We start from the raw sequence: 23,216 nt of genomic DNA, 5'->3' as shown, positions 1-23,216 counted from the left end.
TTTATTTATTTATTTATTTATTTATTTATTTATTTATTTATTTATTTATAGTTGGAGTTCAATTTGCCAACATATAGCATAACACCCAGTGCTCATCCCATCAAGCCCATCAAGGATCATTCTTTGGAGGTCCTGAGAGTCAGGACAGGAGTGAGGACCAGCCAGCGCCGACCGCCCAGCCCGCAGCCACGTCCCTCCTCCGGCCGCGCGGGGGCGCCAGCGCGCCACAGTGGCTCCCGGTCCGCGGCCGCGAGGAGGGCCACTCTGGGCGGGTGTGGCGACTGCCCGCGGTGGGCGGAGCCAAAGGCGCCCGGGCCCGGGCAGAGGGCAGGAAGTGAGGGGGCGGGGCTTCTGGGGCGCGGTGTGCGCTTGCGCGGGAGCCCGGCCGGAGGAGTCTCGGCGTTCGCCGCTGCTGGGGTCTGTCCTGGCGGGGACGCCTCCGCCCTTGGTTTAGGAGTTGGGGTGGGAGAACTTCCAGGGGGAGGCTGAGGGGGGCACTTGGGGGCAGGGGCGTCCGGCGTGGGCGGGCAGGGGGCAGGGGGCGAGGGGAAGAGGAGGGGGGGAGGGTCCAGCCTCGCGGCCCCCATCCCCCCCCCCCCCCCCCCCGGGGATGCGCTGCCAACCTTGGAGGTGTAAGCGCGCAGGGGGACTTGGTGTCGGGGGGTGCCCAGCCTCTCCCCTCTGCCTTCCTTTCTCTTTTGCGGCTCTTTTTTTATTTTTAAAATTTTTAAAATTTTATATATTTTTTATTTTTAATTTTAAATAGTATTGACGCAGCGTGGGGTGCCTCGGACCGACACCTTCACCTGCGGAAAACCGCTTCTAGCGGCCTAAAGCGACTCGGGGGGCGGGTGGGGGGGGGGCCCTGCCCCTGCCCCTGCCCCTGCCCCTCCCTTAGCTTCGCAAAGTCTCCTACCTAAACCCTGAGCAGCGAAGAGCTGAGCACGTCCGCGTCTCTAAACGGTTCTAGGCAGTTGTGATAATTTCTTCACGAACCTGTCTGCAAGAGGTCACTTTAAAAAGATTTATTTTTTTATTTTTTATTTTTTAAAGATTTTATTTATCATTCATGAAAGACACAGAGAGAGAAAGAGGAGAGATACAGGCAGAGGGAGACGCAGGCTCCACGCAGGGAGCGCGACGCAGGACTCGATCCCAGGTCTCCGGGGTCACGATCTGGGCTGCAGGCAGGTGCTCAACCACTGAGCCACCTGGGCTGCCCCGCCCCCCCCCCCCCCCCCAAAGAGTCACTTTTTATGGCTGTTAAATAATGCCACTGGCCTGTGTAGAACAGAGCAGCAGTTTAACTGCACCATGGAGCCTCAATGAGAAATTTTAGTCCAGGGTTGGGGGGGTTGCGATGAAGACCCCTCATTTAGAATTCAGGGATTGATCAACTATCACCACTGCCATCGATGCCGTGTGGCCCTCGCTCCCGTGATGCAGACTTAAAACATGCATCAGCTCGGCCACAGGGAAGGGGTGCGGTCTGACATTTGAAAGCTTGAAACCCAAGTCTGTCGCCCTCTTATTTATTTATTTATTTATTTATCTATTTATTTATTTATTTAAAGGCTTTCCATCATGTGTACACTTTGCTTGAATGATTAAAGTACATGTCCTTTTTTTTTTTTTTTTTTTTTTTGCCAGTCTGACAGCTGTTTCCATAGAAACTAGAGAAGAAATAGTCATTTTCAGCAGAGTTGTGAAAACCGTCTTCCAGGCTTCGGCCGTGAGCACCAGTGAGTGCTGTACTCGCTCATTCTGAGACGGTACTTAAAGGAACTCAGGATCTGACATGTTCTTAGGCTAACCATCCAGATTGTTTAATTTTCCTCACCTCGTTAATTTTGCCGTCTTAGAGGTTTGCCAGCTATGTTTGTTGGCCTGCCACGGTTCTTTGAAGAGGATGTGTCAACCCTGATTCTTTTTTAGGCTGGGTGTAGCCTGGTGTTGGCTCTTGGAAGGTGTATAAATAGATTTCTTTCCCCTTTCTTGAGGATAAACCATGCATCGCAAAATATCAGGCACTGTTTCTGTTCTAAATGACGCTTGATTGTCAGTGATACAAATGAAAATGTTTTTAGTTATGTTCATGTGATGTTTGGAGCTTTTGCTTATACCTTCTGGGAGAGACTATTTTTTTTTTTTTAAAGATTCCACATAAGTCTTGAGGGATGATCAAGAGTTGCTTGCTGTAATTACAGAGTTAAGCAGTGTAATAAATGTGCATAGAAATAGAGATGAGAGCTTTTCTGAGGGGTGTCGGTAAATCAGTGAGTCTGGAGCTTAGGAATGGGTAGGAGCTGGGGGAAGGTGCCTGGAGAAGTAGTGGGAGGTGGCATCATGAGAGGCCTGGTCTTCCATGTAGAGGAGTTTACTGAAACCAATAGAAACTGTTGGAAATTATAAAAATAGTTGCCTTTTTGGTTTTGGGGCTTATAAGAGTAATAATACATCCTAGTAAACATTTAAACAGCACAGAAATACATGAGATGAGAATACTAAATCCTTTACACCTGCCATTTTGCCACTCAAAGTAATCACAATGAATGGTTTGCTACGTTTTACTTTAGATTTTTAATTTCTATTTGTATATACTAGCATATTTCAGCATTACTATTTTTTGCAAATTGGGCAGAGATTTTTGTCTTCTTTATTTCCTGTGGTATCTCCAGCATCCAGAATGGCATGTGATATGGCATGTAGGAGGCACTCATTAAATATTTAATGAATGAATAACATCATTCAGAGGTCAAAAACGGAGTGGGATCTGGTGTATGTGTTTGGCCAAGGTGGTTAAAAACTTTGTTTTCTCTTGAAGTTTGTTGCCAGCATTTTAAAACTGATAACTTTAATAAAAAGTTTGAATTACTGTCTTTTCTTGAAAATATTGAACTGTTTGGTAACACTAAGCTCAAGTTCCATTACAATTGCACCTTCCTTGTATGGGCATGAATTTACGTTTATATCAGTATGGCTTTGCCTGGACCCTACAGACTGGACCCAACAGTGCACTGTTGACTACAGTAGCACTAGTCACCGATGGCCATTTTGTTTTAAATTAACTAAAGTTAATTAAAAATTCTGTTGCTCAGTCACACCAGCCGCATTTCAAGCGATATAGTACAGTAGCCATAGGTGGGAGATACCATATTGGACAACACAGACACATTTCCATAATTGTAGACATTTCTGTTGTGCAGGGCTGGTTTACACATCTGAGTTTGCCGTTCCTGACCTACAGAATTCTTGCAAGTAGCATTTGTTGTTATTTTTAAGGTTTGTGTCTCTTTGTCATTGCACAAATCTCCTTTTAAAAATGGCTGCATAGTATTTAGCATTGTAGGACTTCATGTGAGTTGTGGGAGTAGGATTCTGTTGTCTGATTTTGCATTTTAGAAAGACTGCTTTAGTTCTTGTTTGGTGGTGAGAAATGAACTAGGCAGATAGGAGGAGTTGGTTGTTTAATAGGCAGAGACATTGGAGGGTATGTAGTAATCTACAGCCTAAAGCCACAGAGCCCAGGAAGGGCTAGGTTGAGATAAATTGACATGACTGATTTAATGTGGATTGAGGTCTTTTGTATGGTAAAGTCACTGCAGAGATAATCCAGTACTAATCTGGAACTGATTCAGTGTTGAAAAGTGGGAATTCAGCTTTGCAAAGTCTAGAAGAAACCCTTAGCTAGTTCTAGTAAGCAGCATGTATAATATTAAAATGTTATCAGCTTGCATGTAAAACAAGTGTAATTTTTATGCCCTGTAATTTTTTTTTTAAGATTTTATTTATTTATTCTTGAGAGACACACAGAGAGAGGCAGAGACATAGGCAGAGGGAAAAGCAGACTCTCTGTGGGGAGCCGGATGCTGAACTCGATCCCCAGACCCCTGGGGTGTGATCTGAAGGCAGACCCTCAACAGCTGAGCCACCCAGGCGTCCCTGCCCTATAACTTAAGTTTAAGTTTCTTAGATACAGAAACCCTTTGAGGGAGAATTGTTTGAGGAAGAAAGTAAAAGGTCATAAAGCTCAGTTAAATTTAGGAAGTACAATGGATTCTTGGGAACTAGGAAAGTATGAATCTTGCTCCCTCTCTTTCTTTCCCTGAGGCTTCATGATCTTTTATTTTATGCACATTGATTCCATTGTCCTTTTTGTTGATCCACTTCTCTTTTGCAAAGGTTTTTGTTTGCAGTTCTTGCTTGCAGATTGCTTTGTGTTACCATGAAACCAACTATAACCCCAGTTTATACATGCCCTTACTCCTTTGCCTGATACTGCTTCACCAAAAGTCTTTTCTTCGTCAGATATCCTAGCTCTGTGGCCAATGGCAGGGGTCACTGGGGAAGAGTGGCAGTCGGCCTATCCCTTAAATTGAGGTTTTAGGATGCCCTTATAAAAGGGGAGTGTGATTGAGCAAGTGTCTGAAGCTTACCTCCTATAGTAAAAGAATGTGGATTTGTGTTGTTTTTGCAGTTTGACTTCTAGCAGGTGACTTTTTTTTATAAAAAAAAGATTTTATTTATTTATTCATGAGACAGAAAGAGAGACACAGGCAGATGGAGAAGTAGGCTCCCCGCAGGAGCCCGATGTGGGACTGGATCCCAGACCCTGGGGTCATGCCCTGAGTCAAAGTCAGACAGACGCTCAACCGCTGAGCCACCCAGGCGTCCCTGACTTTCTGTTTTTAAACCTTCAGTATACTTTCCCATTTGAAACCGTTTTTTCTGCATCTGCCCAAATGGCCTAAAAAATAATAGTTGCCTTGAACTATTCTGCTATTCATGGATGTCCTTTCTTTTTAAAAAATTTATATAGTGCATAACACTTAATGAAGAACTATATTGTCTGCTACTAAGTAGTCTTCTTAGGTACCTGTGCCCTTCTCAATTAGATAACATCCATGAGGGCAGGGATTGGATTTTATGCTTTATCTGTAAGTCACAAGTCACCTAGCCAACGAAGAACCTTACTAGCTACTAAAATTTAGTTTTGAAATGATTTCTAGGCTTCGGTTTGATTCAAAAAAAGAAAAGAAAAAACCTAGAAAGTATCTTGTTAATGACATCAGATTATTATGTATCAAGTTTGGACTCTGATTTAAAATGGATAGTAATTCCAAAAGGTTAACTTGGAGTTAATGTTTACTTAGCATGCCCTTTATTCACATTATATGTTAATAATGCAAGGGTGAAATGTATAAAGTATATAAAAGTTTTGAGTGACTTTCAAATAGTTTGCTGTATAGTTAATACGGTTTTTTAAAACTGGTGTTCTTGGGATCCCTGGGTGGCGCAGCGGTTTGGCGCCTGCCTTTGGCCCGGGGCGCGATCCTGGAGACCCGGGATCGAATCCCACGTCGGGCTCCGGGTGCATGGAGCCTGCTTCTCCCTCTGCCTGTGTCTCTGCCTCTCTCTCTCTGTGACTATCATAAATTAAAAAAAACAAAACAAAACAAAAAAAAAACTGGTGTTCTGAACCATCTTTCTAGATAATATTGTCTAGTTTGAGTTAGATTTACATATTTTCCTCCAACTTTTATTATGAAGATTTTGAAACAGAAAAACCAAAAATATTTATTTATTTATTTATTTATTTATTATTTATTTATTTATTTATTTTCCCCGAAAAAAATTTTAATGAACACATGCATAACCACAATTTAGATGGATGTTAATATTTAACTGCATTGGCTTTATGGGGTGTGTGTTTGTGTGTGTGTATTTGTTAATACAATTTGGAAGTAAATTTTATTCATCATAAAAACATACTTCAGTAAGTACTCAAGTGTAAGATATTGACCTACATAACCACATCATTATCACCTAATAAGCAGTACTTAACCTAAAATAACCTAAAAGTAAATCCATGTGCAAATTCCCCCAATAGTACCAGTTGTCCTCTAAAGCTGATTTTTTTTCCTTCAAACCAAGATCTATTCAGAGTCCATACATTGCATTTGATTGTTCTTTTTTTAGTATCTTTTGAAAAATAGCTTAAGTGATGTATAATTGATGTAAAATGAATTGTACATATTTAAGCTGTGTATTATAAGTTTGTCACATGTGTACACCTGTGAAACTAACACCACAATCAAAATAATGAACATACTCATTACCTCCAAACTTTGTAATTCCTTTCCTGATCTTCTTTACCTTCCTGTCCTCAAGCAATCATTGATCTCTCTGTAACTATAAATTATTTTGCGTTTTTTACAGTTCTTATTATAGAGCTGGAATCATAGAATTATGCATGTTTTTGGAGGAAGTACGGTCTGGCTTCTATCACTTGATAGTATATAGAGATAAAATTGCTTTTGTATATTGCTTTTGTATCCTACCCCCTTGCTAAACTCCTTGTAATAACTTTTCTGTAGATTCCTTTGGATTTTTTATATAGATGGTCATGTTATATAAGCATATATAGGCATAAAGACCATTTAGCTTTTATGTTTCTTGTCTGGATGCCATTTATTTAGTTATGCATTTATTCTGTTCTTTTGTTGAGGATCTCCAGTACAATATTGCATTTAAGCGGTGAGAGCAAACATCCTTGCTTTGATCCTAAACTTAGGCAAAAAGTATAGTCTTTAACCAATAAATATGCTGTTGGTTATAGTTTTCTGTAGATGTCTTAGTTTACTGAGAGGGTTTTCTTTTTTTTTTAATCAGGGTTGAATGTTCGATTTTATCAAATGCTTTTTCTATATCTACTGAGATGATCATGTGTTTCTTTTTCAATAAATAGGGTAGATTACATTGATTTATGAATTTTTTACTCAAATTTCCATTCCTGGAACACATCTCAGCTGGTCATGATGTAGTCTTTTTATGTATTGTTAAATTTGATTTTCTAAAATCTTTTTTTTTTTTTTAAAGATTTTATTTATTGATTCATAGAGACAGAGAGAGAGGGAGGGAGGGAGGCAGAGACACAGGCAGAGGGAGAAGCAGGCTCCATGCAGGGAGCCCGACGTGGGACTTGATCCCGTGTCTCCAGGCCCCGGCTGCAGGCGGCCCTAAACAGCTGCGCCACCAGGGCTGCCCTAAAATCTTAAGTTTTGTGTCTGTGTTCATGAGAGATACTACTCTATCGTCTTCTTGTAATTTTTTTCCTGGCTTTAGTATCATAGTAATGCTGATCTTATGGAATAAAATGCAAAGTATTCCTTTCTTTTCAGTTTCCTGGAAGAGTTTGAATAGAATTATTATTAATTCTTAAATGTTTGATAGAGTTGCCCAGTGAAGCTGTTTGGGCCTGGAACTTTCTTTGTGGGAAGGTTTTTAAACTATGAGTTCAATTAAAAAAAATAGATATAGGGCTCTTCAGATGTATCCATTTCTTTCTGAGTTAGCTTGGTAGTTTTTGTTTTTCAAGGAATTGGTCCATTTCATCAAGGATGTCAAATTTAAGATTTTCTCTTCCACTGGTTTTAAGAAATTTGATTAAGATATGCCTTGAAGTAAGTTTCCTTTGTGTTCATTGTTTGTGTGGCTTTTAAATTTCATGGATTGGGATCCCTGGGTGGCGCAGCGGTTTAGCGCCTGCCTTTGGCCCAGGGCGCGATCCTGGAGACCCGGGATCGAATCCCACGTCGGGCTCCCAGTGCATGGAGCCTGCTTCTCCCTCTGCCTACGTCTCTGCCTCTCTCTCTCTCTCTCTCTCTCTCTCTCTGTGTGACTATCATAAATAAATAAAAATTTAAAAAAAAAATAAATTTCATGGATTTGTAGGTTTATAGTTTTCATCAAAGTTGGAAAATGTTGGCCACTATTTTTTTAAGTATTTTTGTTTACCATCCCTCCCCTCTTTTCAGGGACTCCAGTTATACATGCATTAGGCCACTTGAGTTATCCTATACTTCACTGATACTCTGTGCCTTTTTTTTCCCTCTTAGTTTTCTTGGTTTCTATTGATATGTCAAGTTTACAAGTCTTTATTTCATTGTTACGGTATCTGGTATCTAGTCTGTTAGTCTCATCCAATGTAATTTTCTTGTTTAATTTTTTTTTTTTTTTTTTTTTTTTTAGATTTTGTTTATTCATGAGAGGTACACAGAGAGAGGCAGAGACATAGGCAGAGGGAGAAGCAGCTCCCTGAGGGAGGAATCTGATGCAGGACTCAATCCCAGGACCCCAGGATCACACCTTGAGCCAAAGGCAGATGCTCAACCACTAAGTCACCCAGTCGTCCCTCATCCAATATAATTTTCATCAAAGACATTGTAGTTTTCTTGTCTAGAAGTTGAGTGTAGGTCTATTAAAAAAACATATTCCATGTTTCTACTTTAAATTCTCAGATTTTTCTTTTAAGTTTTTAAAGACATGGAATGTAGTTGTAATAACTAATATCCTTACCTATCAATGCTGTCATTCATGTTACTTAGGAGTGAGTTTTTATTAATATTTTTCATAATCATGGTTCACATATCCTATATCTTTGCTGCCTGGTAATTTTTAATTATAAATTGTACCTTATTAAATGGTGTTTTTTTTTTTTGTTTTTTTTTGTTTTTTTTTTTTTTTTATATACTTGTAACTAATTTTGAGCTTTTTTCTAGGATGTGGAGAAGTTCCTTAGAAACAGTTTGATCATTTTGAGTATTCTTTTAATCTTTGTTAGGTAGGGTCAGAGTAGCTTTTAGTCTGGGACTAATTTTTCTCTGATGAGGTAAAACCCTTCTGAGTACACTGTCTGGTGCCCCAGGAATTCAAAGGTTTTCCACTTTGAAAGATAGAAATTGGCACTACACTCTGCCCTCCTTGAGCCCTGAATTTTGTTCCTCTAATCCTGTCAGGTGATTCTTTCCCATCTCCAGGGACTTTCCTAACATGAGTGCCCTGTTTAGAACTGAGATGAGTACTGGAGGCAGATTTTCCTGCACAACACCCTCTGGAGTTCTTTCCCTGCACAGTCTTCTCTTGTATTCCATTATGTGGGGTCTAGCTACTGTGGCCTACTTGAACTCCCAGCTTCATCTCTCCAATTTAGGAGTGCTGTTGGGCTGGGCTAGGCTTCCCCTCTCTACATAGTGGCCTGGAAACTCTCCAGGCAGGAAGCAGGGGCAATTGTAGGGCTCATCACATTTGTTTCCCATCACTCAGGGGTCACTGGTCTTCATTGTCTAACGTCTAATGTGTTGAAACCATTGTTTTATTATTCTGTTTGTTCAGTGGAAGGATAAGTCTGGTTCCTTTTATTCCATCTTGCCCCCATTCCGAAGTGTGAGGATTATATTTGAAAGGATCAGGTTTCTATTTTAAAAAATACATTTTAAAACTTAGATTTTACTATTCCTTTACATGCTTTTTCCTCCTACTTACTGCCAGTTCCTAAAACCTGTGGTTATTTTTGCTTAATCCATTTCTTAATTCCCCTATAATTTAGCTGTTAAAATAAAAACAGACTTCCCCCAACTAAAACTCAAAAACGAAAAGAAAAAAATCCCAAGTTTCTAGAGTATGTGTCAGAGTAAAAAAAAGTGGGTAAAACCTGCTTGTTTTGCATTGCTGACAGGCATTACTGAGGGATGGTGGTGGAAACCTAAGGTAATTCAGTCTGAGATGTGTTAAGGAAAGAACAATTGACACACCTGTTTCTTTTTTTTTTTTTTTAATTTTTATTTATTTATGGTAGTCACACAGAGAGAGAGAGAGGCGCAGAGACACAGGCAGAGGGAGAAGCAGGCTCCATGCACCGGGAGCCCGATGTGGGATTCGATCCCGGGTCTCCAGGATCGTGCCCTGGGACAAAGGCAGGCGCCAAACCGCTGCGCCACCCAGGGATCCCGACACACCTGTTTCTTAAGGGTTATGTTCCAGGCTTTGTAAATAAGTATTTTCCAGAGATATTTATAACTCATTTTTTTTGTGTGTGTGTTCCAGATAATCAAGGAGAAGAAAGATGAGCTTCATCTGTGGACTGCAATCTGCTACTAGAAACTGTGTTTTCTTCCGAATACATTTGCTGACCAACTGGAGAAGATGTAACACACTAACTGTGACCTCACCAGACTGTCATCAAGTACAAATTAGTCAGATAGTTAATAAGTGTCAGGGTCTGGAAGTGAATCAGTGTGATAGGTTGACTTTTCTGCCTGAAAATTTTTATTTCTGTAGGACTTTTAATAACAAACGACCGAAATGCCTCTTGAGCACGAGATGTAAGGAATTTGGGATGGTTACCCCAAACTGTACTGCGTGGAATGGCTCTTTTTCGAGACAGCTACTGATAAAAGAAGTTGCAGGAGTTCCTGCCCTTTCACTATTGCATCCTTTAAACTGTCTTCCCAAAAGAGACACCAGGAGTTTCCACACTTCTTCTCGGTTTCAAGCTGCTCCAGTTCCTCTCTTGTTGATAATTCTTAAACCAGTGCAGAAACTATTTGCAATCATTGTAGGCAGGTAAAAAGCTTTTAAAAAATAAACTTTTATATTAAAAACTATATTTTTTATTATAAACTATACTTTTAATGAAAACTTGTTAGATTTCCCATTTTCCATATTTAGCTCAAAATTAAGTTTCTGAACAATTGGTTCTACCCAGTTTTGTTAAGTATGATTTAGTAATCTTTTTTTTATGATTTAGTAATCTTGAAATAATTTACTGCATATTATTTTTTTAAAGATTTTATTTATTTATTTATTTATTTATTTATTTATTTATTTATTTATTTCTTTATTGACAGCGCAGGGGGTAGAGAGAGAGAGAGAATCCTAAGTATACTCTGTGCTGAGCATGGAGCCTGACACAGGGTTCGATCCCATGACCCTGAGATCAAGAACTGAGCCAGATTCAAGAATAGAATGCTTAACTGACTGAGCCACCCAGGTGCCCTAATTTATTGTATATTATAGTATAAAAATATGATCTCTAAGAAATTTTATAGACACTTTTTAAAGGATTTATGTTTATGATTATAAGAATGAGAAATGTTGGTTATGGCTTGTGTGTAAGAACAGTAACAAACATGTTAAGTTTATGGAATCTGAGGCAATGGGTCATGAAACTGAAGAACTTCACTTATTTAAGAATGGGCTCCTTCCTAGCCAAGTTAACACTTAATTGCTATTTATTTTTCTTTTATTTAAAATTTTTTAATTAATTTATTCATGAGAGACACACAGAGAGAGGCAGAGACATAGGCAGAGGGAGAAGCAGGCTTCCTGGGTCTCCAGGATCACACCCTGAGCCAAAGGCAGATGCTTAACCGCTGAGCCACCCAGGTGTCCCTAATTAGTATTTATTTATTTCTTCTATTTCCAGCACATCTTTGTTATTTTCTCTTGGGTACTCCTTCATAATAATTACATTTTTATAGCTAAATAATACTTTAATTTAAACCTTCTCCCCTAAATAATCTTGTTTTCTCTTATTTGCTCCATGAAGATTGAAGAAAGATAAAGTTAAGCATTGTTTCTTCATCAAGCTTTCTTATATTTGAAGACAGGCCCTTTCTATGGGCCCTTCTATGCCTTTCTCCTCCCATACTAACCAAACCAATTTTCTTTTTATCAGAAATTGAGAACTTGTACTCTCTAATGTATTGTGTTCCTAAGATTTGACATTGGCACTCAGAAAAAATACAGCTGTGTTAGCTCTTTTTTTTTTTTTTAAAGATTTTATTTACTTATTCATGAGAGACAGAGAGAGGCAGAAACACAGGCAGAGGGAGAAGCAGGCTCTACGCAGGGAGCCCATGTGGGACTCGATACTGGGTCTCCAGGATCAGGCCCTGGGCAGAAGGTGGTGCTAAACCGCTGAGCCACTGGGGCTGCCCCTGTGTTAGCTCTGAATGTAAGTAATGGCTATCAAAGAAAATCAGAGCTAGCCTACAGTTAAAGCAGTAAACATTTTATGCAGGACTGTTGCAGTAGGGGAAGAGACCTAAGTATAGAACCAGAGTTAATTTTGAATACAGCATGGGTAAGTGGGAATTTATAGCCAAGGTGAGGTTTGGTGGATGGAAAATTAGTAAGAGAAAATATCAGGAGTACAGGATGGTTCTCCCTGACCTGACCCTACGAGGCTTTTTGCTGAAGGCAGGTGAGGGTCAGACATCACTTGGAGGCTGGTGAATGATGAGGAACCTGATCAGATTCTGCGGATAATCAGATATGAAGGGTGGGGGTTCTGGCTAAACTGATTTAGTGGGATTCTTGCTGAAAACTGGACAATGAAGAGATGAGATACAGAAGTCCAAAGGTGAGGCCTAGTTGAAAAAAGTTCAGGGGAGCCTGAGTAGAATCTGATGGAAGAGAGAATCTTTGTCACAACTCAGCCCAGGTTCTTAGGCCAATGGCTCTTTTCATCCTTTTTAATCATTATTTTTAACTTTTTGTTGTTTTTACTATTATAATGACATTTTTAAAGCTGTGTTATCATCTTAATTTTAAGCAGAAAATAAGTCACATATAGTTAGTTTTTTTTTTTTTTTAAGATTTTATTTATTTATTCATGAGAGACACACACAGAGAGGCAGAGACACAGGTAGAGGGAGAAACAGGCTCCATGCAGGAGCCCAATGTGGGACTTGATCCCGGGTCTCCAAGAGCACTCCGTGGGCTGAAGACGGATGCTCAACTGCTGACCCACCCAGGCATCCCTATAGTAAGTTTTAAATAGGAAATAAGTCTCTTCAGCTTGAAACACTTTGAGGTATTTTAAGTGTATCACTTAATAAAATTAAGATAACTTGAAGTTATTTTATAAGATGAATTTTGTCAAGAGAATGATGTATGTATCTTAAGTTTTTGTTGTGATTTCACAGATGAACTTATGAGGAAAAAGTTTGTCCCAGAGTTGAAAACATTGCTTGTCAAAATGTCTGCGAACCCTGATAACCAGCAGAGAGTATTGTTGCCTGGTAGGAAGTGGACCTCCTCATGTGTTAGCTATACAGTCTCTTATTTCCTTATTTTTAAAAAAGACTTTATTTATTTATTGATTCATGAGACACATAGAGAGAGAGGCAGAGACATAGGCAGAGGGAGAAGCAGGTTCCCTGCGGGGAGCCTGATGCTGAACTCAATTCCAGGACCCCGGGATCATGCCCTGAACCAAAGGCAGATGCTCAACTACTGAGCCACGCAGGTGTTCCTGTTATTTCCTTATTTACAGTGTTTATGCTCTTCTCCTTTGTCGCGTTCTTGGGAGAATAGTGGGTTTTTTTTGCTAGTGAGCAATAGTTATTTCTAAAACTCAGTGCTGAGGTTGTTTCCTTAGTACCTTGCTTGAAGTCCTGGCAGATTGTGCCAGAATTCTGATGACCAGTAGGGAGGATCATGGTTAGAGGTATAGATTATTGTACCATAACCCCCTCAGAAGCGTGTTAGGGCAGTTCATCCCTATTAAGTGGTTAAGTACTCTGACTCTGGAGTCACACTGTCTTAGCTGGTTACGTCTGCAACCTTGGACAAGTTGCTTTGCTCAGTATTCTCTTCTGAAACAGGGTTAATGTGAAGGTTAAATGAGATGACCTGTATATAACGACTAGAATAGTAGTTTGCATGTGGTAAACAGTCAATAAATGTTAAACTAATGGTAGTTGTGTAAAATTGCTACTCCTTTAGTGTTCATCTTTAAAAAACTTAAAATTTAAGTGAACATTAGAATTTTTTTTAACATTAGAATTTTTAATTATAGTTCTATATAACTGATTACTTTTTCATTATTTAGCCAAGAATTGTATAAATTGAAAAAAATTCATCTACACGGAGAAATATATCACAAAAATTCAAGTGTTTGATGACGTAAACTCCTAGCATAAGATTAAGTTTTGGTGATATGTGCTGATACTATTGTCAGAACTTTGAATTTTTTTTTTGCTCTAGGGGCATAAGGAAATGGTGGCAGGCACTTCCTCCTAACAAGAAGGAGCTATTTAAAGAAAGTTTAAGAAAGAATAAATGGAAGTTACTCCTTTGTTTCAGTAGTTTTGGATTGCTCTTTGTAGTGTTTTATTTTACTCACCTGGAAGTCAGTCCTGTCACAGGAAGGAGCAAGTTACTATTATTGGGGAAAGAACATTTCAGACTTTTATCAGAATTGGAATACGAAGCAGTAAGTAGTATGAATTGTTTGTAATTAGATTGCTTAATATAATACTCAAAGCGGGAAAAATTTCTTAAGTATGAAAGAGGCACTACTTTTTTGTTAGTCTTTGATAGAAAATTAACATTTTCCTGAAAGGCCTCCAACCTTTCATACTCAGTATTCCAACTGCCTACCTTGCTTTTCTTCTCATTTCTTCCTTCTCATGACATGTCACCTTGAATGTCACTTTCTCAGGAAAGCCTTCCTTGATTATCCAGACTGGGTTAGGCAGGTTGGCTACAGTAGGCTTTGAGGGTATACTTCATACAGACTAAATTATAAATCAGCTCATTTGTAATTGTGTCCAGTGGTGGCTATATTGGGGTCAGGACTCCTACTTTTATTTTCTTGCTTTTTTTTTTTTTTTTTATTAAAGATTACTTATTTATTCCTAAGAGACACAGCGAGAGGGCAGAGACATAGGCAGAGGGAGAAGCAGGCTACATGCAGGCAGCCCGATGTGGGACTCAATCCTGGGACTCCGGGATCATGCCCTGAGCCAAAGGCAGACGCACAACCACTGAGCCACCCAGGTGTCCCACCTACTTTTATTTTCCTTGCATACTGTGCTTTTCTTTTAAATCACTTATCATGAGGGTAACAACAATTATTTGCATAATTATTTATTTGCTGATCTGTCTCCTTTGTTAGACTAAGCTCTGGGAACAGAGGCCCTGTCTGTTTTATCATTTTATCTTAAGTACTAGCACAACATACAAAGTAGTACTTAGTATGTATTTTTTTGGATAAGTAGGTATGTAATAGAATTTTTATACCTTGAAAGTAATGTAGAATAAGATTTTTTCCCCAAAAACATCATTTTTGGCAATTTATTGTATTTTTTGAATGCAAATTAAAGTTGTAATTCAGAAGTCTTAACTCCTTAGCAAATACAAGTTAAGCATTTTATACCACTAGTGAGTTTCTTGAGGATAGATCCTCTTTGACCAGTTCTTAGTGCACACATAGTATGTGCTCAATTAGTATTTGTTGAATTAAAGTCTCGTAGTCTCACTTGACAGCTTTGGTGTGGCTAAATCTTTGTATTTTTAAATTTCAGTTCAACTTGAGTTTGTCCGTGGAAAGTTACCATTAAAAAAGAAATAACAATGTGTTTTCACTAAAAAGATTGTTCTCAGTAAAGATAAGATGCATCTCTTCTAGTTGAGTTTATACAGAGATTGGAGATGTTTCTTAGAGTAGTCTTGTCTGAAGCAAGTTTGAGGAAAATGTGGAAGGATTGAGTGAGATAGGCCTAGTGTTAAATCAGTATGTCTTCTACCATTTATATCATTTAGAAGCTTTAAAAAATTATATATGTTTGTATGTGTTCTTTTTTAAAAGATTTTATTTATTTATTCATGAGATACAGAGAGAGAAAGAGAGAGAGAGGCAGAGAAATAGGCAGAGGGAGAAGCAGGCTTCCCTGCAGGGAGCCTGATACAGGACTTGATCCCAGGATGCTGGGATTGTGATCTGAGCCAAAGGCAGATGCTCAACCACTGAACCACCCAGGTACCCCTATTCTTTTTATTTTTTAATCTACAAATGTAATAACTTGCTTGATATGAAAATTCAGGGATGCCTGGTTGGCTCAGCAGTTGAGCTCTGCCTTTGGCTGAGGGTGTGATCCTGGAGACCAGGGATCAAGTCCCACATCGGGCTCCCTGTATGGAGCCTGACTGTCCCTCTGCCTATGTCTCTGCCTCTCTCTCTCTGTGTCTCTCATGAATAAATAAATAAAATCATTAAAAAAAAAAAAATTCAAGCACACATTTTTATACAGATATTATAAAGCACTATAATTCTATATAATTTTGTTTCATCCACTTCAGAAGGGTTAATATATAATGTTTTTTTGTTGTTTCAGTTTACATTGGTGACTTACGCTTTTTAAAAATGCTATTGATAAAAAGACTGTTTCAGATCCCAATTCTACAAAATCATCTTTCTTTTAAATACATCTCAGGGAAGATTATCAAGTTCTTGATCCGCATGTAAAAGAAGTTTTACATTTTATGGAAATTAAAGTAATATTTTCAAAACATCTTTAATTTTCCTAGACTTGAAAGGGTTTCTTATGGAATATAGCTTCAGAAAAAGTGTCTTCATTTGGTGGCTAGTCTCACTCAACATCGTATAGAGGAAATTGCATGCCCATTAGTTTTAAAATTTCAGTAATTTCCTTTCATTCTGTGTGAATGAAACACTTTAAAATTAATGAAATGTCTTTTTTTTTTTTTGGTAGAAGTTTAAGTTTTTCAGTAAGTATATAGGGTGTTTTTCTATTCAGTGGGTTATGAAAGTAATTTTCTTTTGTATTACACTTCCTTATGTGAAATCTCTGTTCCCCAGGCAATGTTTTGTTTTCTGAAATATTTAGGAAAGTAGAAATCATACTTAAGCATTTTCTTTCTTTATAGACTAATAGAAAAAGATGAAAGTTTTATTTCAACCAATTTATATGAAAAATATTGGTTAATAGAATTTATTCCATTTGCATTGCCTTTGCATGAATAATTCAATTTAAGGATTTGAGTGTTTAGAATATGTAGATTTTACATAATTAAAAATTAAAATGTTCAACAGTAAGTAGCTATATAACTCTTCATAAAGCAATATAAACATTTTGTGGAGCTAAAACTCCTTAAAATAAAGATGACTTTTTAATCTTTCAGTGGATGGAAGAATTTAAAAATGATATGCTCACTGAGAAGGATGCCAGATACCTAATGGTTAAAGAAGTAGTTAATCATTTGATTGAATGCAATAAAGATATTCCAGGGGTCTCTGAGATCAATTGGATTATCCATGTGGTCGATTCTCCAGATGTAAATGCCTTTGTGCTTCCAGTAAGTAAAAGTACTCACACTAAATTTTTAATTGTTAAATTTAATGTCCTTGTTTTTTTAAGGTGTTCCAGTTGCTTACATTATTTTCTTTATGGTACAGAATGGACAAGTGTTTATCTTCACTGGACTTTTAAATAGTGTGACTGATAGCCATCAACTTTCCTTCCTTCTGGGCCATGAAATAGCACATGCAATACTTGGGCATGCTGTAAGTACCTAGAATGAATGTTTAGTTCTTGAAATACTGCTTTGAAGTTAGCAAGTCAAATCTTTTAAAACTGAATCTTTTCAGTTTTGTTTTTCTTTAAAAGATGGAGTTTTAGTTTTTAGTCATTGACTATGTTATCTCAAAAAATAAGATTGGCTAATTTTGAGAATTTTTATAGTCTAGTATTTGATACCTGGATAATTAGTGTTTCTCTTAAATACTATTTTTATCACCTGTGTCTTTTGCAAAGAAGTAATTATTCTCAACCTCTAATTATTTTAAATTAGATTTTAAACTTCCCATAATTATTAACATACTTGTAGTCTGTTGAGAAAATTAACTATATGAAAGTGATATGACTATTTAAGTGGTTAAATCCTTTTTCTTGCTTTTTTGTTCATTCTCAGAGGATGGCTTGGAGCATTTCTGAAAATCTCTGGAATGATATGTCATATATAATTAATGCAGAGTAATAATAATGATACCTTGGCATTTTACAGTTTGCTGAGCTTTTAAATACAAACCTTCTCAATTATAATTTTAATACCATCCTCATTAACTATGTATTTAACATCCCTATATTACATATGAGGAAACTCATGTTTAAAAAGATTCTAGATAACTGGAGTAATGTGTCCAACTGGCGAATTGGGACTTTAATCCAGTTCTTCTGTTTGCAAATCCAGCACTGCTTGCTTTTACTGAAGTTACCTGGATATTGGCAGCACCTTTTTTTTTTTTAATGGATCATAGAATTCAGGTTGATTTATTTTCCTGTGAATACACATCTGTTTGACTTGATGGGTCCAAAAAAACCAATGTATTTGTTTACTCATATGTTAGTATTCATTAAAAATAAGCATGTCTCTTTTGTCCACATTAATTAGAGAAATTAATTAGAAATATTTCCTGATTGAAAACATGAAGATAAATAGTGAAAGGATCATGAAATATTATGTTGGAAATGCAAGTAACATTAATTTTAAATGAAAATGATAATGTTATGAATTGCTGTAAAAATCATCTCAAATCCTGTCTATTCCTTAAAGAATTAGTAAATTGAAGTGGGCCACGATTTTACTTTTCTGAAGCATAAATAGGAGTTATCTCCTTCATTTCTTCTGTGGTACAGAAAAATGTAAAAAACATTTTCCGTAAACAGATATGCAGAAGAATAAATCAAAATAGATGGTCTTTCAAGAAAGGGCTTCATCGCTGCAAAATCAATCAATTTTGGTCACTTTAAAAAACATTTAAGAGATGTTCATATTCTGTATCTTTACTTTTCTGGCCTCTATCTCAGTGCCTCATTCAGCACACTGTTGTCATTCCTATCAGTGGAGGAACGCTAATTAGATAAGATATAAAAAGAAAATAGCGGCCTTAAAAATTGAAAATAGTTATTAGTATTTCTTTGTAGAGATCTTAGCCCTTATCAGCACTATATTTTCTCTTTTAGCAGTCTCCAGTTTGATTCATTATAGCCTTCAGTGTTTTTTTTCTTCATTCCACAAATACATATTTAAAAAAGATTTTTAGTTTTCTAAAACTAATAGGAATTATATTCTTTAATAATTAATAACAAGGATTTTATCTTCAATAATAACTTTATCTTTTGTAGTTTTACTCTTTTGTGCTAAAATAATTCCATAATTGTTTTTCATGACACACAGTTTGTATAATGAAGCAAAGAATGCTTTGTGAAGGCAGATTATATTAAGAGAAGTGTTCTATGTGATTATTTTAAGTTGTCAGCCATGTTTCATACATTCAAGTAATGATTCCTGTATGAACAATGTCAGCATTATATTAACATTTATTTATCAACTTAAATAGGGAACAGTGAACAATTCAGTATGTTAAACTTGTAATTGGAAATTACTACTCAAAACAACTATTTTAACTAAAATTGGTTATTACTGTAAATAAATATAAAACTTCACAGAAGTTGATTTCCTAGTGAGAAATATCAGAGTGATAATTTTGCAGACTTGCCTAAATGAAACATTTGGTCTTAAAATCCAAAAGACTTTTATTTAAAATAAATTTCCAATCTTCTTCTGAATTTTCCTTGTTTTAACTATTTCATATGTTAGGTAGTGTTTAGTCTGTCCAAAGGTATAATCATAATGAGCACATTTGTTCGCTTTAAAAACAATTTAATAGCTTTGGGAATTTTGACAATTCTTTTAGTTTCTCTCCATCTTAGTTTCTTTATCAAATAGGGATAATTGAACCTATTTCACAAGATCTTATTATACTTATTAATATAAGAACCATAGGTTAATGAACTTATGTTCATATCTTTGAACCTGTCATTGTTCAGTTTCATCTATATGATGTAGGTGGCTCAGTAAATGTTAGCTGAATGAGTGAATATATGTAAACATGTAAGCAAGTATGTAAGCAAGGGATGGAATAAATAAAGCACATGAAGAAAAAGAACATGTGATCTTAGTTGGTGAAGGTCAGTTAAATGTAATTATTTAGTGTGATTATACATGATGAACTAGAAGATGTAGGTATATGCTGTCTTTTTTTGTACATATTCTCAATTTATTAAATGTAATTTTCATTATTTTGATTATTCTCAGGCAGAAAAGGCTAGCTTGGTTCATTTATTGGATTTCCTAGGTCTGATTTTTCTCACAATGATTTGGGCCATTTGTCCTCGAGATAGTTTGGCACTTTTGGGCCAGTGGATACAGTCTAAACTACAGGAGGTAAGTATGAGACAGTAAGTTGAATTTGTAATGGCCTGTGATGAGGATATTTTAAATATTACTCTAAAGTAACAGATACCTATTTTCACATACCATGAAACATAGCTACTAAATTTTAGTGTCTTATGTTTTCTCATTTTTAATAGGTCTATATTTTTTAAAGATCTATTTATTCTAGAGAGTGAGCATGGTCGCCATGCACACACACACACATGAACAGGGTGAGGGGTAGCAGGAGAAGTGTTAGAAAGAGAATCAGATTCCCCATTGAGTGTGCAGCCGATGGGGTTTGACCTCACTACCCACAAGACCATGACCTGAGCTGAAACCAAGAATCAGAGGCTTAGTTGACTGAGCCACCAGGGTGTCCCTTTAGGGGATATTCTTATTAATGAGCATTCAAATTAGAAAATACAACATCTTTTAAATGATGTGGGATAGAGGGTTACAAAGGCTTAGCAACTTTTGGCTAACATGATATGGAGGGGATATAGTTATTGGTCTTTTTTTTTTTTTAAGATTTTATTTATTTATTCATGAGAGACACAGAGAGAGAGAGAGAGAGAGAGAGGCAGAGACACAGGCAGAAGGAAAAGCAGGCTCCACGCAGGGAGCCCAATGTGGGACTCGATCCCGGGACTCCAGGATCACCCCCTGGGCCGAAGGCAGGTGCTAAACCACTGAGCCACTCAGGGATCCCCCTAGTTATTGGTCTTAAGGAGAAAAAAGCCTTGTCACAAATCCTTTCCCTACTTCTGTCACTTTGCGTTCAGACTTTTCATTTTTGTCTCTCATAGTGACTGTGGTGTACTTATTAGATAACTTCCTTCCCCAAATATTTACATTCTGATGGGGAACTTTTAAAACCTGTAAACTTTTATGGGCATGATGTTGCTGAAGCTGCCCTCATCTCCTTCCTCCCAGTTAAACTAGAATTACCTGGAAAATACCAAAAGGGTAGTTATATTAGGTGTTTGTTAACTTTATTTTTAGTGCTTATGTATAATGATAATCGTTGCAAAATTTATTGAGGTCATTTTGTTCAGCACACTTCACAACTGAAAGTAGGTCTTGCAATCTTGATAATTGCTTTAACTATAATTAATTATTTTATTTCACATCTTTCTTCACATATTTCCTCCTGTCCTAGGAGGTTTGGTTATTCAGGAACAATCTGTTATTTGTTTATTTAATGATTTGTGGAGCACCCATCATTGTGCCATTTGGGTGCTGTTTAAATCTAATGTGTAAAATTCTTTGAGACAAATTGCTTTTGAAATCGGATAACTAAGCCTTTTATCCAGCGTTACCATATTGTTTGGCTGCTTCAATTTATATTGAAATAAAGGTTCTTAAAAGGAAAAAAAAAAGAATGGTTATTGTTTAGGTTACAGGATCTCGTATTTTGAATTTTATTTCTGTTATTGATATGCTGGGTAAGTCATAGGAGTTTGTGTAGTTTTCTCCCCATTAATTAGTATGTAGATTTTTTTTTCTGTGATGTAATCTGAAGATTCTGTCCTAAGAAAGATAACTTGTAGCTGTTTCTCTCTTGAAATATTTGATGAATCCTGCCACTTCGTGTAATTCTTTAATAATTAAACTAAAAGTAGAGATCACTTCTCTTTGAATGTTTTTTCCCTAAATCAAGGCTCCTCCAGTTATTTTGGTGATAACGATATGTTTCTCTAGAAGCCTTGCTCCAAGGAGATGCTGATAGTGAAGTCATAAAGGGAGGGGAATTGGCTGACATTCATTTGCCAGAAAAAGGAAGAAACAGGGGACTTTACATAACCATTGGGGGGTCCTATTTTTGTAACATTAAAAGATTTGGGTATAAGGTAGCAGTCCTTATAGAGTGCTACCAGGTAGAGTTTTGAAAACTATTAGTAATAATTATGGTAGCTGTTTATGGAGTGCTTATCATATGTTAGGCAGTAGGTACACACTGTAGATTAATTATGTACAGGGGTTAAGAATATAAACTGTGAACAGATAGACCTGTTTTTGAATTTAGGCTCTGTTAGTCCTAAATTCTTTTTTTAAAAAATACATATTTTATTGGAGTTCGATTTGCCAACATATAGTATAACACCCAGTGCTTATCCCATCAAGTGCCCCCCTCAGTGCCCGTCATCTAGTCACCCCATTGGCCTTCCTGCCTCCCCTTCTGCTATCCCTTGTTCGTTTCCCAGAGTTAGGAGTCTCTCATGTTTTGTCTCCCTCTCTAATTTTTCCCACTCATTTTCTCTCCTTTCCCCTATAATCCCTTTTACTATTTTTTATATTCCCCGTATGAGTGAAAGTAGACCTAAATTCTATATAACTTGGGTAGATTACTTTACCAATTGTAGTCCTCAGTTTCTTGGTCTGTAAATTGGCATAATACTGGCTAAACTCAAAGCACTGTTATGGGTTTAGTGATGCATTTTAAAGTAAGATCCCTCAACCTAAGCACTATTGACATGTTGGGCTAGATAATTCTTTGTTGTGGGGAATTGTCCTGTGCATTGCAGGATGTTTAGTTAGCCTCTAAACATCTGACCTCTACCTACTAGATCCCAGAAGCACTTTTAACCGCCATCCTTCCTCCCCTACAGTAGTGACAATCAAAACTGTCTCCAGGGGCACCTGGGTGGCTCAGTCAGTTAAGTGTCTGACTCTTGATCTTGGCTTAGGTCATGATCTCAGAGTTGTGAGACTGAGCCCCACATCAGGCTCTGTGCTGGGTATGAAGCCTGCCTAAGATGCTCTCTCTCCCTCTGCCCCTGCACCACCTGTGTGTACTCTCTCTTTCTAAAGAAAAAAAAAATGTCTTCAAACATTTCCAAATGTCCCCGGGGGCAGAATCATATCCAGTTGAGAACCAGTGATTATAGAACGGTTAGCACAGGCCTTAGTACAAAGTACGGACTCAATAAATAGGAGCTGTTATCATTATTTGCTCATTTTATCCTGTCTGTAACCCCTGGAGGTTGGTGCTGTTGCTACTCCATTTTACATATGATACTACTGGGCTTAGAGGGGTTAAACAATTAGCCAAGGGTTCACAGTTAATAAGTGTCAGCATTTCGACTTGAGTGTAAGATTCTGTCCTTTTAAAGACAATGTTTTTAACCAGTTACACTATCAGTAGATTTGATGGAAACCTGCAGATTGCTCGTTGAAAGTGAAGACTGATACATAGTTCATCAACCTAGAAAAGACCTGATCATGAAGGAAGAAAGTCATATCTGGTAGTCATATACTGTGGATCAGATTGATTATATTATTTCTGGACATCATTGACGTGTAGCTACCTCTGAAAAAGTATTTCCTCTATTAATAACTCTGTTCTC

At 37.4% G+C, this 23,216-nt stretch overlaps 1 protein-coding gene across 3 annotated transcripts in view; it reads left to right on the top strand.

Annotated features, from left to right (window-relative positions):
* Positions 1 to 313: 313 nt before the first annotated feature.
* OMA1 (OMA1 zinc metallopeptidase) overlaps positions 314 to 23,216 on the top strand; it is a 71,991-nt gene continuing 49,088 nt past the window's right edge. Inside the window, exons 1-7 of one of the 3 annotated variants that reach the window (XM_077891955.1) lie at positions 368 to 417; positions 1,651 to 1,742; positions 9,886 to 10,404; positions 13,834 to 14,062; positions 16,774 to 16,947; positions 17,048 to 17,155; positions 19,750 to 19,878. In XM_077891955.1, coding sequence (XP_077748081.1) covers positions 9,905 to 10,404; positions 13,834 to 14,062; positions 16,774 to 16,947; positions 17,048 to 17,155; positions 19,750 to 19,878 — 1,140 coding nt within the window. In that variant the 5' untranslated portion in view covers positions 368 to 417; positions 1,651 to 1,742; positions 9,886 to 9,904. Of the gene's footprint in view, positions 418 to 1,650; positions 1,743 to 9,885; positions 10,405 to 13,833; positions 14,063 to 16,773; positions 16,948 to 17,047; positions 17,156 to 19,749; positions 19,879 to 23,216 lie in introns of those variants that run through there. The other 2 variants (XM_077891954.1, XM_077891956.1) reach the window with 2 other exon arrangements.

Source organism: Canis aureus, chromosome 3, assembly GCF_053574225.1.
Source record: "Canis aureus isolate CA01 chromosome 3, VMU_Caureus_v.1.0, whole genome shotgun sequence".
NCBI lineage: Eukaryota > Metazoa > Chordata > Mammalia > Carnivora > Canidae > Canis > Canis aureus.
The sequence above is the reverse complement of the archived record's forward strand: the minus strand, read 5'-3'. Positions and strand labels throughout refer to the sequence as shown.